We start from the raw sequence: 14,627 nt of genomic DNA on the forward strand, positions 1-14,627 counted from the left end.
AGGTGGTAGTGATATAACCCACTGCTCACTTCAGCTGGCAGAGTTCAGAACAGCAAGCATGTAAGTTATTATAGATGTTCACACCAAACAGTATGGTGGTTGCTGGGACAGAAGCACTCTCTTCCAGTTTTAGTTCTTAGATGTATGATATTTTTCCCTCCACCTCTTGAGGCTAAGGTCCAAAGCAGAAAACAAAACGAAACAAAACTCCAAACCAATTCCTATGTCTAGCTTCATGGCATGTCAGACAACTTAGTGAGGCTGAGGTTGCTGTTTTGGGGTTTTTTATGTTTTGGTTTGGGGAGTGGGGGGGATGATACACACTCTTGAATTTTTCAGTGGAGTCGTCTCTAGATAATGTGTGCGTGATTTTAGGTGGTCAGTATTTGCCCAACTCTGCAATCAATGGTTAACAACGAATTCACTAGTAACAAAGTTTGTCCATAGATTTTCTTGGTTTCCTGTAAACCCAAGAACATCTATTTATAAAACCATGAGAATTTTGCCTTTGCCCTTCGTAACAACTTTTACATAGTAACCCCATAAACCTACCCTTTCCTACCTGTTTACCTACACCCAGCCACTTGCTTCTTTTCTTTAACAAAGAAATATTTGTGCTCTGCCCCTTAAGTCACGTTCACCTCTACAGCTCTTCCCTTTACCACTCCCCTGTTGTCATCAGCCATTTTATCCTCATCTCCACTTCTTCCCCCAGTTGTTGCATTTTCCAACCACATCTCCCTCTTTCTCAAAGTTGTCAAGGTTCACCACTTAGGTTGCAATCTTTCCCACACCATCAGTGCGCTCACGTCCTTCCCCAAACCTCAATCATCCCTTACTGCCTCTTCCTTGAGTCAGGAATTTACAGACAAGTAGTTACGGTTCAGGGATGAAGGCTATGTCAAATGTGGGGCACTGATGCATTTTCTGCTTTGACTGGTTTTCCTGGAGCAACCGTATGGCACCGGAAGGCTTGTCAGCCTGGCTGTGCTGATAATGTCATGGAGGAAAGTGGCAATGAATCCCAATCTCAAGCTTCCCCAGCACTTGGGAAAGCTCCCTTCCCTCAGGCAGCCCTGCAGCCTCATTGAGGCCATCCCTCTCCCTCACCAGTTCCTCACCAGCAAAGTCAAAATATCTGGAAAGGGGATTATCTAGCGATTTGGTAGGCCTGCTTATGTACCTGTTTACTGGGATAAACAACATTATTTCAATTAACAGAGACTTCTAATGTAATGAAGTTAAGCGTATGTGCAATTATTCACAGAATGGGGGCTGGCGACTGCTGCCTCTTTGGAAAATGGCGGCGCTGCCCTACATTTCCTTGTTAGGACTGCTGGGGGAGGCTCCAGGGAAAACACGGGGGTTCACAGCTGAAGAGAAAAACTCAACCACCCTCTATTATATTAGACATCCTCAGCTACAAGAAAACATAATTATTAAATTAAAGCCACAAGCTCATTTACTTAGTGACAGGAAAACCAGCATTGAAACTTGGTCTCTTCTCCCAGGCAACCAACAATAGGACAAGGGGACATGGGCTCAAGCTCTGCCAGGGGAGGTTTAGGTTAGATGTTAGGAAGAAATTCTTTACAGAGAGGGTTATCAGGCATTGGAACGGCCTACCCAGAGAGGTGGTGGATTCACCATCCCTGGAGGTTTTTAAAAAGAGATTGGACGTGGCCCTTAGTACCATGATATAGTAATTGGAGTTGGATCAGAGGTTGGACTTGATGATCTTGGAGGTCTTTTCCAACCCAGTCTATTCTATGATTCTATGATTCTATGAAACGAATTTAACTCAGAGAAAGCCTTAAGGAAGAACCTGTTATAGGGCAATTTTTCAAAGACTATCTTAACAGAAACTTTCAAGTAAGCTTTCCAGAAGCCCATACCTTAAAAAAAACCCCAACAATACAAAGTACATACCTTTGGGCATATACCTGGGAGATCTGTGCTGCTCGGGATGGAGTTTCCCGCACCCTGCTCTCCAGTGCCACAGCACCTCAGCACAGGCTGGCCGGGGCTCACCTGCTGCCCCACAGGGTGCGGTCACCCAGGGCCTGACGGCAGCTCCGCTTGGCACAGTCGGGCACAGCCCTGCTGGGGCTGCCTGGGTGCCCACAAAGGAGCCCTGGCCTGTGGGCACAGTGGTGGGTGAAGTCCCCAGATGAAGCTGCTCAGGCCCACTGAGACCCATCAGTGCTCTGACATCATTGTACAGGAACTCCCAGAGGGGTCAATTAATGCCAGTGCGTGGTTTGTCACTGCTGCAAAATGGCTGCCCCCCAGGGCAGCAGGAGAGCCCAGGCAGGCTCACAGCGCCTCAGTCGGGGCACTGCCCCGGAGGTGGTGAGGTGTCACTGTCATGGCCGTGCACTTGTCCCAACACCTCCTCAGGAGCCACCGCCCAGCAGGGTGAGATGTATGGCTGTGGCATGGCAGGCAGGCAGGAGGGAGGCCTTCCATTTCCAGGAGCTTATCCTAAAGCCAGCATATTTGCTGTCTCCTTATAAAGAAGCAAGATGAGAAGCTCTCTGTCCTTCCTGAGTGAGAAGCAACTAACTTTCTTGTAGTTCCCAAATCTGCCTTTCAAATCCATTTTCCACCCCAAAAAATGCTCCCTTTGGGTATGTCGCTGGCTGTCCACAGTGTGCAGTGACAGGCACCGCTGCATGAAGCTCTAGCCAAAGGGTATTGTGGACTACATGTTTTTACTTTATGGAATTGTTTTGTGAATGATATCCTGATGTCTTCTGAACACCAGGAGTTCCCAGATCTCAGGCAGAGAGGTGAGACTCAGGTATCCCAGAGAAATCCCTGATAGTCTGGTCCCGACTCTGCACAGGTGTAGGGGATGCCACCTTTCCTTCTCTGACTATAAACAGTGACATCAAACTGTTTGCTCTTTCAGAAAAACAAACAAAATCCAAAATCAAACCAAACCAAAAAAAACCAAAAAGATAACAAGAGCACCCATGGGTTTTAAAAATGGTCTCTGATTATCGTTCAGTGGAAGTTAGGGGTTTTTGTTAGATACTGAAAGGATACAGCATACCCTGTGACATATTCTTATTAATAAATTAGTCTATTATAGGACTCTCCCTATGTCTCTCTGTTACTGTTGCACAATAATTTCCACTCTAACGCACTCTTCTCAGTCACCCACCTAAACTGCTTGCTCAGACTTTCACCCTTCGGGTTAAAAATTTCCATGCCTGGCCTCTGTGTGAAGCTACAACTTTTTGGAATTATGAGGTAAAACTCGCTTCTGAGAATAAGAGGAAAGGAAAACACACTCCCCTATGTCAAAAAAACCCCGACCTCAAAACAGAATAAAACAATTTCACTGCTTTTTCACTGCTCTGGGAATAGTGTAAGTTAAAAAAAAAAGTCGTTCTAAAAAGTGTCTTGTAAAAGAGCAGAATTTTGCCTAGGCTTAAAGGCTGCTGGGTTGGACTTGACATGTGTCTGCATGCTTTAGTAAACAGCTAGAGTGTGCGTTTATATACTTTTATATAGAGAGAGTATAAAGTGCATACTTTTGACATTATGTATGCTTTTCTATATATGTTTATCCATATATATAGTAAAAATGTGCATAATTATGTATAAGTCTGCACTGTGCAGATACAGATACTGTATATGTAAGTTTGTAAGGTGCCTATTGAGAATCAAATGCCTGAGAGGAGGAGGGGCAGTGCCCAGCAAAGGCACAGCTAGATGTCTACGCTTGCTGAGTTCCTGTCTAGACTTTCTAAGGTAGCCAATGATTCAGAAAGTACAGTCAGGGACACTGACTGAGGGCCTGTTGAATTTCGTAGTTTTTCCTCTAATTATTTTGAAAGTTTTGAGACTTTGATTTCTTAAAGACTGCAAACACCTATGTGAGTGAGGCCTTGTTGTGTTTGCACATATCTTATATGTACCTCCCCCAGCTGCTCATCTCCTCAGCTGCTAAGGACTCCCACTTTTATAATCACAGACAAGCCAAGCTCAGTCAAATACCTACCAGGCAGGATCTCTACTCAGAGCAAGGGATTCTTATGCAAGCTGGTGGACTTTGGCAATCTACAGAAAGTGACAAAATTCCTTTTAAACTACTGTTTTTCTGTTTTAACTTCCTAAGAAATTCTGTAGAAGAATTTTACTAGCAGAATCTAGATCATGACTGAAAACTAGGGAGAAAATATTTTCCATGGTAAGTGGACCTACTCACTTGGAAGAGAAATTTCTCAGAAGACCATCGCAGCAAGCACTGTCTGCCATAGCCACTGATGTTCCCTCTTGCTTCCTCCATCCCTATTAGCTGTCGCCTCCAGGTAAAGAGTGACCTGGGAGAGATGTTGACTCTAATGATGTGCAGTCCCTTCAGACTGCGTAAGAGCACATTGTCATATCCTCTGTGCTTCTGCTGTTATTGACTGTCCCTTTTCTGCATTTTGGGGCATTCTTACAAGCACAGTTCTTCATAAAAACAACTGATTTGAAGTGAGAGCTGATGTCATTGCTGACATTATGCTCTTTCCATTTTACGTCGTGTATCTATGGCTGTAACTAAAAATGGCACAGTTTTACATTTTTAGAAATAATATTGAGTCACGTAATTCTCTCCTCCTGTTTACAGTTTCTTAGCTTCTCTTCTGCAAATATGAAAAGCATGTCTTTGACAAAGCTGTTTCAAGAAGAGACAGAATCTATTTTTAAAGTATACTATCGAAAGCACTAATAGGTGGTCTTATTCTATTCATACTAAAATAAATTTTTATTTGTTTTTAGTGTTTTTTATTTAAATAATAAAGAATAAGGGAAAATAATGTCTGATCAGAAGTCCTCTGAACCATATAGATATGCTCATCAGACCGTGGGTGGTCAGGAGCTTTCTCCTGTTCCAGGCTAACAAAGGTCCCCTGTCCTGGCTGTGCCTCTAATGGGGTGTCAGTCAAGGTTTTGACCAGCATAATTTCTAGAGTGTCATGAGATAGGGGATTCCTGTCTTTGGAGAGGGCACTTCAATCCAGAATGAAAACTGTGTCCTAAGACAGTATTTTAAATCAGCATTAGCTCTATATGTACAATAGTTGTGCAGATGCTATTCAAATTCTGTTGACAGATCCTGCATCTCACAGATACTTATCATAAACTCTTGACAGTTTTGTATTTTTTGTTCTCTGACTGTACAACCTCATGACAAAGTGAAACATGGAAAAATCGTCTTAAAATATCTAGCAAAACTTCAAACAAACAAAAAAGAAAAAAGAAGGCTTATAAAATTCAGTTGCTCTAATTCTCCAATGGAAGTATTAACAATAAGGAAGTTCAGTGATCAAAGCAAAGCCTCTGGACTTCATACAGGAAGGCTTTTCAGGATTAAAAAATTTTATTTTTCAAAAGACCCAACCTTTTGGGCCTTCCTGGTTATGCTTTCTGTGTTCTGCTTGCAAGGTACATATGCTGTATGCTAGAAAGAATGCTTTCTCATGAAGAGTAAACAGTTTTATTGAGATTAATTAAATTTATCTGTCATATGGATTTCTATTAAAGTAATCAAAACCCCCAAATTAAATATAAATTAATCACCTTGCTTAATTGGGATCTCAACAACTCTTTCATGTTCTATCATTTTTGAAACATTATAAGCGATTTGTATTTGTGAATAGGATTAAAGAGGCTTTCCTGACCGATGGAGTTGAGGTGGAATGGGCCGATAACAAAGGATCTATTAAAACATCATTGGAAAAAGCTCTATAGTTCATGCATTGGCTCAGTTAATCTCTATAGATTTTTTTAATGCTGTTGCTGGAAGGATGGTGGTGGAGAGGGAGAGAGAAAGAATGCAACCTTCTTTTCTGTACTTCATGGATCCTTAACCCTTATTTAAAGGCGACTTTGGATTTTAGACCAAATAACTGTTCTTGTAATTATATCAAACAGTTAAAAAAAAGAGCTAGTTAATGATGTTCAACATAAGTAATCATGTTAAATAGTGAAATTTAATTTCTTAAAAACTTAAATCCTCATATCTTTTGGAATGCATTGTACTGTAGGATGTCTGAGTAAATTAAATTCTCCCCTGCACACTAAAACATCAATTTCCTTATGGTAATTATCTGCTAGATTGGATCTGTCAGTAGCAGGGAAGCATGCCTGACATTATACCCTTTTTACAAAAAATGATTACAAAAAATTAAGACGAATGAGTAAAATTAAGGCTGCGGCTGGTAAGCCTATATAAAGCTCTCATAGATCACTTTACATAAGCTACCATTGTACTGGATACTAAGCTTTTAATGACTAGTTGCATAATGAGGTGAAGGCCATTAAAGAACAGCAGGGGTAAACGATCACAGAGATAAGAGCTAAAAAATGATTTTCAGCCAACTAGAAGCAATTTATTATACACAAAAACACAGGTCTAAATGAAATGTCTGGATGGATGAGGAACTTTTGAAAATTGACAGGATTTCCTTCCTGGTAAAGTTTTACAAATATGGTGGGAGACTGTCTCTGTCATATTAGATTCCTTTTCTCTGCTATTCAGTACTCTAGAATTGAGGAAGTGGGTTGGGGTTTTTTATTTTTAAAGATGGCTGGACTGTAGCAAAGCATTTCATTATCCCACTTGAAAGGTAAATTAGAGTGAGGAGTAGCTGATATGAAGGAAATTCACAGCACACTGTCAGAAAGTAGTATATGGAAGAAGGTAAGTTATTGCAAGTCAGCTGACACCCTGGGCTGAAAAATAACATCCAAGCTACAGAATTGCTTCTTTAGGGTTGCAAGGTACCATATTGCTCTTGGGGCAGTGCAAAAACAAGTATGTAAGTAAATTCTTTTATAATGAGCAGTCACTCGAGGATGAACAGGAAAAAGAGCCTAAGTATCTTGAAGGTAGCGCAAAGTCAAATTTTGAGGTAACCTCATCTCATAGGGGAAACCACATCCCTAATTTTTACAAAGGGAATGTGGGGAAGAGTGCCTAAAGAGAGGCAGGAATGGCAGGCACAAGTGAAAACCTGAAGCTGGGCTGTCTGAAACATTTGGTGTGTAGCTACTTTAACCCATGTAGTGGGAGATAGATATATACGTCTGTCTATCTATCTATCTATCTATCTATCTATCTATCTATCTATCTATCTATCTATCTACATACACACATATATGTGCACACACATGCACACAAATACTAGCAGACTTACTGTGTCTGTATAAAACCCTATTGTTTACTAGGAATACAGCCTTTACAACAAAAAAAAAGTCTGGAAGAGTCTTTCTACTAAAAAAGAACCTTTGCCTTCTTTTCTCTCTCCTTCCCACATCTTTTTTATGTGGTCTGGAAGTTCTGGCTTAAAGGTTTCAACAAACCTGGATAAACCACAAACTGCCTGGAGATAAGGGAGGCTGCTACTGACAAACAGGGTTGTCCAGAGGAGGGCCACAGATATGGTTGTGGAGCTGGAGCACATCATCTAAGGACTTGGGAACTGTGTTGCTTTAGTGCGAAGGAAAGGAGTCAGATGGGAGGGTGTAACAGACAGGTTACAGAATAGACAGAGCCAGATGTCTCTGTGAGGTGCAATGCCAAGTAACATGAAGCAGTAGTCACAAACCGTAACAAAGGCAACACAAGGAAAATATGCTCTCAAGGAGAGCTGGGAATCACCGGAACATGTTGCTCAGAGAGGTTGTGTGTGGAGTCTCCATTCTTGGAGATTTTTAATAATCCAGCTAGGGAAGGCTGTGAGCAACATATTTTGCCTTAAGCATTGGCCTAATTTTAAATCTGGAGTTTATTCAGATGACTTCCAGAATGCCACTCCAAACTACATTTTCCTATGACTCCGTGATTCTTTTCTGAGGACTATGGCCATCTTATTCCCATTGCAGCCATGAGTCCTATCCATATCTCTTCTTCCCAAAGACATATCCTAATTCTCAGGGGACTGGCTGCTTATGAAAACGGTTTCTTTATCGTTCCTTTCTGGAACTTGATCTGGCTTATGCACTTTATAAGGTAATTCTGCGCAAGCTCTGAAGCAAATTTGTGTAGTTGTGTCTATGTGAGCTAATTAAATACCACTGGACACTGTGCCTGGCTGTACAACTGGACCAGCCATACTATTAGATTTTTAGAATGGTGTTTGGCATATTTCTGGTCCATGGTGAACAGCATTCCTCTTCACATACCAAAAGATATCTCAGACATAAATTTTGAAATAGGCATGAATTGCCAATTCTTCTTATCGGTGGCATCCTTGTTTTGGAGTCTTGTCAAGTTAACAGTATAGACACTGGCTGTTCCTTGACCTACGTGCCATCAAGTGACTCTTGATGTGTTTTATTTCTCCAGCGTGGTCACAGCCTCAGTGTCTAGGCAACTTTCAGGCCAAAGGGTCAACTTCAGGATGTGCTGGCAGTTGTGCAGCTTGATGTGTATTGCAGGAAGGAGAATTAACCTCAGTTTTTGATTTGAATAATTAAATTCCATCTCACTTCTGGTTTAAGCATGTATTGCCCTCCATGCTCCTAATCTTTATCTGTTAGAAAGCTGCAGCCTGATTTACATAGCACTGAAGTCAGTGGACACTTAAAGCTTTTCCTTTTAATCACTTACATTTGTGATGTGGCTTGCCTTCTACAAAATCTTCAGTCATTTCAGTAATTTCTCCTTTATTCTCTAATTATTTAAAGTGTAAATTAGTTTGATCAACAACCTGCTGGCTGTGTCATTATTTGAGATGTGTACATACTAGCATATTTACTGTCTCAAACTGATAGTGACTAATACAATTATATGCTTTTTTTCACTGATATCTGATCTGTTAATTAACTGGAAAATATTTTGATTGGGGTGACTGCTTACCCAAATTATTTAATTGTTCCATGCAAGGCTGGAAAAAAATATGGAAATGAGCCGAGGAAGTTCTATGAAATTTCATAGTAATAGCTCTCAGGTTAGAGCTGGAATTAGACAAACAGAGAAACAGCAAGAGCAACTTGGAGCCTGCAGTAAAAGAAATTAGCTCACATTTTAATTTCAATACAGAATAATAAAAAGAGCACTTAGGTTTTGTCTATCCCTTTTCCTTCTTGATTTTCTTACTTCTCTACAAAATAAGGCTCTCTTATCCCTATATCAAAGGAGTGTGTGTGTATGAGATGAAGGTTAAGAGAACTGAGAGCAGGATGTAGGTAAATTGGAAAGACCTTTCAGGTCTGTTCCTAGTTAACTGACAGGATTCTTTCTGATCTTGGGTAGGCTTTTTATCTTGAATTGACTGGCCATCACTGGTAAACTGCACATGACAGAAAGTTGCAAGTAGTTTTGTCAGCTGAGAGGTTTATTTTTACCCTGAATACAGGGTAAATGTCCAGAATACACTGGACATTCTTTTTTCAAAAAGTATAGAGGTCCTGCAAGAAACTTGGTTCAGTTTTTAAGCAGAAAGCCTAAGAATATATATATATATTTACATAAAAGTAGTGGACTAACTGCATAGTCAAAGGTTCTTGTTGAAGGAAATTTATGGACTTAATAAATGCATCCTTGCTTTATTGAATAACTTCAATATTTGCATATTAGACTTTATATCAACAATGAACCATTTAACTACTTTAAGTGGTGTTGAGCGAGTGATCTATGGGGTGTTTAAAGATCATCAACATAAACAAGAAGGTTTAAGCTACAGGATTCAGCAAGGTGTATGCTGTTCTAAAATTGAGAGACAGCAATAAGCTTGTGCTTAGCATTGTCTATAAGTACTTTGTTATTCTGGAATAATTTCTTGAATCAAAGGGACACATCACAGATGAAAGAAACAGCACAAATGTAATTTTATTCATGTGAATAGTTCCACTGAATTCCTTCATACTGCTACTTGTGTCGTTTAGATCTTTATTAGGAAGTCTTGGAAATTTCATTTTGTGTTCCAGTTATGACAATGTTGAAGTTCACATCAAAATTCTAAACTAATGAGTGTACATATAATTTACACATGCAGATTTGTTTCATGCAGGATGACAAGAAGCCAAAGACTTTTATTGAAAGATGGAACCTGATTATGATCTATATAGATATATTTATATATCTATATAAGATAGATATATACTGTCAGAGGCTTGCAGTATAAGCAGAGGGAGAACCACTTATAACCCTCAAAGGTTACCTAGCTGCTGAATTAGTGATGCTACAAAGTTGCTCTGGCAGGCAAACAAAGCCACCACTCAGTGGAATGTGGATGCCTAAAGGCCTTTGACTTTCAGGACTACATTTCAAAAACTGACTACATATGCTCATTACTACACTAAGTAATGAGCACAGAGCAGTTGCAATGGCTTTGTCTGGTCCCGTAAGCAAGTACACTTAGGCTTGATTCCTATTTCTCTAAGAAGCCTCCAATGGAATTCAGATTTTGTAAATGAGGGATGATCTGGGGACTTATTTCCCTTGTCAGCCTTTACTGACACATTTTCTAAGGCTGATCTCAGAGCTGATGTTTTTCAGAGAAGATATGAGGCACAGTCTTGACTTTTTACCATCATAAAATGTCACACAATGGTATTTGCAAGAGAAGGTGTGTCCTCACTCCTTACTACAGAGCCAGCAATTGCATGTTCGGAGTACAAATGGACCATGGATGAGGTGATAAGCAGCCATCCTGCCTCAGCACATGACAGGTCAGTATTTTGGGAACAATGTCCTCTGGGATGTCTTGATACATAGTTTGGAGGGCTGTTTTGTATTACTGCACACTAGGGAAAGCATATTCTAAAGCATAAGTTGAGCCTCTCAAGTCCTCTGCCTTGCTGGGGGAACAGAAAAGACAGAAAGGGCTGAAAGATGCTGAGACCCAAAACAAGCTGATTTTAGCCACCAGTGGAGGTGAACACCCCACTTAAACTTTGTTTTCTTCTCTGGTTTGCCAGAGTTCTCCAAGGAAATCATACTTTATCTGTCAATTTCTGAAAGCAACACAATTTCTCTACTTGGTCATGATGTTTTTCTGGTTTTAATTGCACTTTATCAAATAAAAAATGATGTCACCTACAGCGAAACAAAACAAAGTTGCCAGTTATTAAATGCTTTTTGTATCCAATTCCTCTATAAGTACCTTATTTTCTCCAGTCATTTTCAAGATTTCAGGCTAGGATCACCACAGACTCTTATATCATATTATTTTCCTACTATGAATTTGTTTATGTGTATTGTTTACCCAACAGACATTTCTCTTTCACTTGGTATATTCATTACTAAATAATTCTGTGAGAAGATACAGGCCACTGATTTTTTGCAATTTGCATCCCCATACTCTAAGCTATGTTGAAAGCAAAGCTTTTTGGTCCTCTTGCTTTGGGAGTACATTAATATTTCTATGACCTTTACTAGATGGCAGATGAGAAGCATTAGGAATAAAATAACAAATAAACCAAAGGAAACCAATTTTTTAAAATGTGTGTTTCTGAAAGGAGCAATGGGAAAAAGAGTCTAGCCTAAAAAATATGAACTTTAGCTAGAGTTATGATAATTGTTCTATTGTACCTATTTTTCCATGTCAAAATGCTTCTTTACAATCAATCAACTCGACATAATGCAGAAATGTATTTGAAGGGGTTTAGTAGCTGTGCATACAAAAATATATGGATACTATTTGGAGGTATTTAGAAAGAAATAGCGTATTTTAAGACATGATTATTTACTGTGCACATCAGAGTGATCATATTAAAAGCATGGTCATTACACTAACAACTACTTTACAAAAAATGGCGTCAAATCATTTAACTTCCAAAGTCCGATGATTATAAAGAGAAATTCTGTAAAACAAGCTGCAAATGTAGTGACTTCGTGTGTGGTGTAAATCCTCTGCTTTAGAAGACTATACTTTCTGAATGCCTTAGAAGACCGTAGGAGGAAAACCAACCAAATTCTACCCAGGAAGCCATTTCTCTCACAGCAGCATTGTTTTTCAGTGGTTTTACTACACACCGGAAGCCTACTCTGTTCCTGTTCATCTAGTTGTCGATGCCATAACTCAAAGGAACAGATCCCAAAATCATTTTTAGTGACTTTAAATTTGACTGCTTTATGAACACCATGTCTAGATTAACAACACCTGTGATTCAGCAAGGCATTTAACAGATGGAAAGCAAAAGTTGTCCCATGAACTAAAGTATTTGTTCACTTGTTTCCAGCTGGAGGCAAAGCTGAGATTATTTAATAACAATTCATTAACCTTTTAACATACACTTTATATCATATGCCTCAGTATCAAGTGAAAGGATGTTCAAGGGAGGGGAAGAGGTGTGGATTATTTCTCCTTAGGATAGTGTGAAAGAGTCAGAACATTTTAAAATAGCAATAACCAGACCTTCATACCTTGAATCACATGAATCTAGAAGGGTTCAGATTAAACCAAGTGCTGCTAGTTACAGGATTGACATGATGGCAAGAATCCCCTTGTCTTTATTAGCAATGCTCTTGCAGCCACTAGAATCAGGCTAGACCTTACACTGAATGTGTCACATATCTATTTTTTATTACTTTTGTAAGTTCTTCTATAGGAAAATTTTCCCTCCTTGAGGTTTCAAGGAATACTACCTTATAATTTTAGGGATGAAATATACTTTTATTATAATCATAAGAACTTACTAATGAAAAAAAAAGTTTGAAAGCATGTTTGTTTTAGTTTATTTTAAGTGAAATGAGGAACCTCTTTATAGTTTGGATACAAGGATTTCCCCTCCATTTGCTCTTTAACTCCTTGAGCTTGTTGCTCTTTGCTCAAGTTTTCAGAGAAACTGAAAGTGACTAGAAACTGACTTTGAAAATATCTTTTCTCCCCACTGTTTTGTTTTGTTTTTAAATAAATTTCCTCAGTTTGATCTATCTGTATAGAAAGGTGTAAATCTTTTTTACTTTTTTTTTTTTTTTTACAATTTTCATTTATCTAGAGAATTTCTAAGACACATCTTTCACTCATTAGATGTAGAGATTCTTGACCAATATGTAAAGTCAGAGGACACTACACAGTTATCCAGCTGAGAACCAACCTATTTTAAATATAGCTTCTCCTTAGATTATTGTGCTTTAATTATGCCATGTGTAAAATGTTTTTATACATAAAGCAACCAATATGAACTTACTGAAGTGATGGTACCTGTCTTTGCAGTCAATGTCCTCAGCCCACTAATGGTATAAAATATGATCAGTTTTCATCTGCTGGTTTGAATGGAATTAAAGTTTCTGTTCAAGATATAGCTGTGATACTGCATTGTATTGCACAAAGACAGTTTCTACACTTCTGCTCAATGTCATATCACTCCCTTTGCACTGCAGAATTGGGACGCTGAAAGATTTAATTGGAATCCTTCTCAAGCATATAACAACATAGTCTTTGTAACCAGTAACAAATTTGCAAATATTTTTATATGGTACTTAATAATTCAATAGAAATAATAAACCAAATTTGTAAAAGAGGCTATGTTTTCATCTAGAATATTCACTAACTTGTATACACGTGTAGCTCCAAACGGACAAGCACAAAAGGCAAAGGCAGGTTGCAACCTTCCATTACCTGTACGTATGCTTTAACTTAACATGTATACGTGTAAGGTTTCAGCCTTGTGAAACAAGGCTACGTTCTTGCACCAACCCTATTCACAGTCTTTTTCAGCATGATGCTCCAAAGGGCCACGGCAGACCTTGATGATCAGGACGGTATCTACATTCGATATTGTACTGATGGAAGCCTTTTCAACCTGAGGTGACTGAAGGCCCACACCAAGACCTTAAACCATCTTGTCCGGGAGCTGCTTTATGCTGATGACACCGCCCCTTGTTGCTCACACAGAAGCAGCTCTGCAGCGTTTAACATCCTGCTTTGCAGACGCTGCTGAGCTCTTTGGGCTGGAAGTCAGCTTGAAGAAGACAGAAGTTCTCTATCAACCAGCACCTCAGGAAGTCTTCCATCATCCCCATATCACCATTGGCCAATCAGAGCTCAAATCAGTCCAGCAGTTTAATTACCTAGGTAGCCTCATCTCCTCAGATGGTAAGATTGACAGAGAGACAACAGGTTATCAAAGGCATATAGTGCCTTCAGAAAGCTTCATAAAAGAGTTTGGCGAAATAAACACTTGAAGAAAAGTACCAAGATCAGTGTTTACAGAGCCATAGTGCTGTCTACTCTCTTATATGGATACGAATCATGGGTCATCTACTGCCACCACCTGCAACTCCTAGAATGCTTCCATCAACACTGTCTCTGTACAATCCTAAACATCCACTGGTCAGATTATGTGACCAATACATCTGTTCTTGAACAAGCAGCAGTCACAAGTATTGAGGCCATGTTGCTGAGAACACAGCTGCGATGGGCAGGGCACGTCTCAAGGATGAAGGACTACCGCCTCTCTAAGATCTTGCTCTATGGTGAACTTGCCACTGGCTGCCGCAAGAGAGGAGCCCCAAAGAGAAGATACAAGGACTTCCTGAAACAACATCTTAGCCTTGGCCATATTGATCACCATAACTGGTCTACTCTGGCCTCCAATCGGGAGGTCTGGAGACACACCATCTATAACACTGCTGATGCTTTTGAGAACACACGCAGGATCACTCTCGAGGAGAA

General features: G+C 39.6%; 1 protein-coding gene across 10 annotated transcripts in view; it reads right to left on the reverse strand.

The window, feature by feature from the left end:
• The window catches only part of IKZF1 (IKAROS family zinc finger 1), a 109,674-nt gene extending 107,215 nt beyond the window's left edge, over positions 1 to 2,459 (reverse strand). Inside the window, exon 1 of one of the 10 annotated variants that reach the window (XM_064660679.1) lies at positions 1,930 to 2,459. In XM_064660679.1, coding sequence (XP_064516749.1) covers positions 1,930 to 2,200 — 271 coding nt within the window. In that variant the 5' untranslated portion in view covers positions 2,201 to 2,459. The remainder of the gene's footprint in view (positions 1 to 1,929) is intronic. The other 9 variants (XM_064660580.1, XM_064660661.1, XM_064660605.1 and 6 more) reach the window with 9 other exon arrangements.
• Positions 2,460 to 14,627: the final 12,168 nt, after the last annotated feature.

Source organism: Pseudopipra pipra, chromosome 1, assembly GCF_036250125.1.
Source record: "Pseudopipra pipra isolate bDixPip1 chromosome 1, bDixPip1.hap1, whole genome shotgun sequence".
Taxonomy (NCBI): Eukaryota; Metazoa; Chordata; class Aves; order Passeriformes; family Pipridae; genus Pseudopipra; species Pseudopipra pipra.